The sequence below is a fragment of the Eumetopias jubatus genome, unplaced genomic scaffold (genome assembly GCF_037043125.1).
Source record: "Eumetopias jubatus isolate StellerSeaLion01/CBP00866 unplaced genomic scaffold, mEumJub1_p1.0 scaffold_13, whole genome shotgun sequence".
In the NCBI taxonomy this organism is placed as follows: Eukaryota; Metazoa; Chordata; class Mammalia; order Carnivora; family Otariidae; genus Eumetopias; species Eumetopias jubatus.
Window position 1 is genome coordinate 5,301,686 of NW_028274819.1, and position 2,683 is coordinate 5,304,368.

At 60.8% G+C, this 2,683-nt stretch overlaps 1 protein-coding gene across 2 annotated transcripts; it reads left to right on the top strand.

Moving 5' to 3' along the window:
* The first annotated feature begins 212 nt into the window (after positions 1–212).
* CDK2AP2 (cyclin dependent kinase 2 associated protein 2) lies at positions 213–2,396 on the top strand. Of its 2 annotated transcripts, none has more exons than XM_028118410.2 (4): positions 213–887; positions 1,194–1,294; positions 1,383–1,515; positions 1,886–2,396. In XM_028118410.2, exons 1-4 carry the CDS (start codon positions 806–808, stop codon positions 1,951–1,953), a joined length of 384 nt encoding a protein of 127 aa, XP_027974211.1. In that variant the 5' UTR covers positions 213–805; the 3' UTR covers positions 1,954–2,396. The 2 variants fall into 2 exon arrangements, with proteins under 2 accessions (XP_027974211.1, XP_027974212.1); XM_028118411.2 differs by lacking the exon at positions 213–887 and adding an exon at positions 905–1,029.
* The last annotated feature ends 287 nt before the right edge of the window (positions 2,397–2,683 follow it).

Here is a 2,683-nt window from a genome sequence, read left to right on the forward strand (position 1 = left end):
TTGGGGGACAGGTTGAGGGGTCTTTGAGGTCGCCTTCGGACCTAACATCAGCCTGGACCGGAGGACGAGGCAAATTGGTAGAGGCGCGGTGGTGGCGTTGGTGAGGGATCCGTTGCCATAGGAACAAACGAAGGCTTTAGGAGGGCGCATGCGCAGACCGGGGGAAGGTTGTTGAACCGGTGAAAGGTGACGTAAAAGCGCACGGGGTGAGACGCAGGGCTCCGAACGTCAAAGCCCTGCGTCCTCCGGCACTCAGAGCGGTGGAAAGGCGCGCTCGGTGGTCGCGGCGGCAGCGCTAGCGGGCCCAGCTGGCCCGACACCAGGCAGTGCGAAGCTAACGTGCAAAGCAGCGCGAGTGAAGCGTGAGGGCGACGCCCGCGCCGGGAAGACCCCTCCGCGCGAACCGCGGCCGACCAGACCCGGGTCCCGGCTTCCGAGGCTCCGCCTCTCGGGCCTGGGGACTAATCGGATTGAGAGCGCGCCGGCCCGGACCGCGAACTCGCCAATTGCGTAAAGCGTCAGCTACCGCCCAATCCGGAGCAGACAGGTGCGAGGTCCGAAAGGCGGAGACCAATCAGCAGCGGTTGCGGCCTGTTGGGTTCGGTCTCGGCCAATGAGGAGGCCCGAGTGACGTCCTCGCGCACCAATCGGGAGTGAGAGAGCATTGGTGCCGCCCGCCCTTCCGGCCTGAGCTCTATTTACCAGGGGCGTGCGGCCGGTTTACCAATCAGAGCGCGGCTGAGCGGCCAAGCAGCCAACCCCGGAGGAGCGGCCGGCCGGCGTCCGCCGCACCCGAGAGTTGGGGATGTCCTACAAACCCATCGCCCCCGCCCCTAGCAGCACCCCTGGCTCCAGCACCCCTGGGCCCGGCACCCCGGTACCTACAGGTGAGGATTCAGCTCTACCCCTGCTCGTCTGCCCGGGTGGTCGAGGTCTCGAAGAGAAGACGGCCTGAGTTCTGCAACATTGGGCCTGCCGCCTACCCTCGCTGAGCCTCAGTTTGCTGGCCTGTGAAGTGGGCGTGGTCATGTAAGGGCTAGTTGGTGGAGCGCAGGGGGAGGGGTTTGTCCCTGAAGTTGAGCGCCTGGAGTGAAGCATCTTTGGAGGGAATCGGGCGAATCCGGTCGGGGGTTTGGAACGCTGGGAGGAGGCGTCCCGGCCCCGCGCTGACCTCTTACTCGCGCATGTTGCAGCCGGAAGTGTCCCATCGCCATCGGGCTCGGTGCCGGGAGCCGCTGCCCCTTTCAGACCCCTGTTTAACGACTTTGGACCGCCCTCCATGGGCTATGTGCAGGTGAGTGGGGAGGAGGGATTGCCTATGGATGGGGACTGGAGGTCCCTTCGGGGCCTGAGCTCATTGCCCTGTCCTTTTTTTGACATAGGCAATGAAGCCACCTGGAGCCCAGGGCTCCCAGAGCACCTACACGGACCTGCTGTCGGTCATAGAGGAGATGGGCAAAGAGATCCGGCCTACCTATGCTGGCAGCAAGAGCGCCATGGAGCGCCTGAAGAGAGGTAAGTGAGGCCTCCACCCTCCCTGTTCAGGAGACTAACACTGGACAGTCCTTCCTTAGGAAAGGAAGGACATCTGGAGGCCACTTGAACCAAGCCTAGACAAGGGCCGGTGTCACTATCCAGAGAGGTGTTTTGAATTGAATTGAAATTGAGCCAGTTTTCGGGAAGGACCAGGGCATTTGTCTTTCAACAGGACAAATGTGAGGATTAGCCAAGCCGCTAATCTCGTTAGGCCCCTCTTTTAGATTATAGTCCTGGTCCCTTTCACTGAAAGGAAAGCGGGTGGGGAGGGAGGGAAGGGTCTTTCTGTGGAGGGCAGGGGTGGGCCTGGGGAGGGTCGCTGTATGTTACTTGCCCATCCCCACCTCAGGCATCATCCATGCCCGGGCCCTAGTCAGAGAATGCCTGGCAGAGACAGAGCGGAACGCCCGCACGTAACAGGACCCAACTCCGCCACCGAGTCTGGACCTTTCCTGGCCACTGCAGAGCACCTGCTTCTCCCTGGCCTTCACCCCGAGTTGCACTTCCCAACCTGGGCTTCCTGTCCTGTGTCCCTTGGTGGGTGCCCTCCAGGAACCAGGGGGGCTCTCACTTCAGTCGACAGCACTGACTGGGACTTTTTCGAGAGTTAGTAGCGAGGTCGCTGTGAGTCCCACCCATGACCTGCCAACAGTGTTGATCCAACTGGAGCTTGCTCCTTTCTGTGGCCCCCACCACTCAGCACTTACCCAGGACTTTTCACCACTTTTCCTAGACCCCTCCCCTAGCAGGGCCTCCGAAGGCCTGTCACCTCCCTGCCTTGTCTCCTGGGCCATAGCGACTCTTTTTTCAGTGTCTTTTGCTAAATATGCCCTTTTTGTATAAATAAAAGATAATTTGGAGTTGTTCTCTCACCTCTTAGTCTTTCTGAGTGTGGTACTTCTGCTGAGCCAGGAAGAAATTGGGAAAGACGAGACTCAGGGAGGGGAAAGGGGCGGTACAGTGGTGGGAGAGAGGGCCACTGAGCCTGGCCTTGCCTGGCCCCTGCTGTCCATTGGCTTGGCTGGGGACCCTGCCCTTCTCCAGCCCTCAGCCTTCCCAGTTTAAAGTAGTGGAAAGGGTTGAGCTCCAGTAGCTGAGAGCCCTACCCTCCTACACGTGGTGCCACCAGGGGGCAGCGCAAAGCCTT

Bases quoted from the DNA above. Each gene is read 5' to 3' on its own strand.
- CDK2AP2 (XM_028118410.2), top strand. From the start codon at position 806: ATGTCCTACAAACCCATCGCCCCCGCCCCTAGCAGCACCCCTGGCTCC. The intron at 888-1,193 runs GTGAGGATTCAG...CGCATGTTGCAG, and splicing joins CGGCACCCCGGTACCTACAG to CCGGAAGTGTCCCATCGCCA. The intron at 1,516-1,885 runs GTAAGTGAGGCC...TCCCCACCTCAG, and splicing joins CATGGAGCGCCTGAAGAGAG to GCATCATCCATGCCCGGGCC.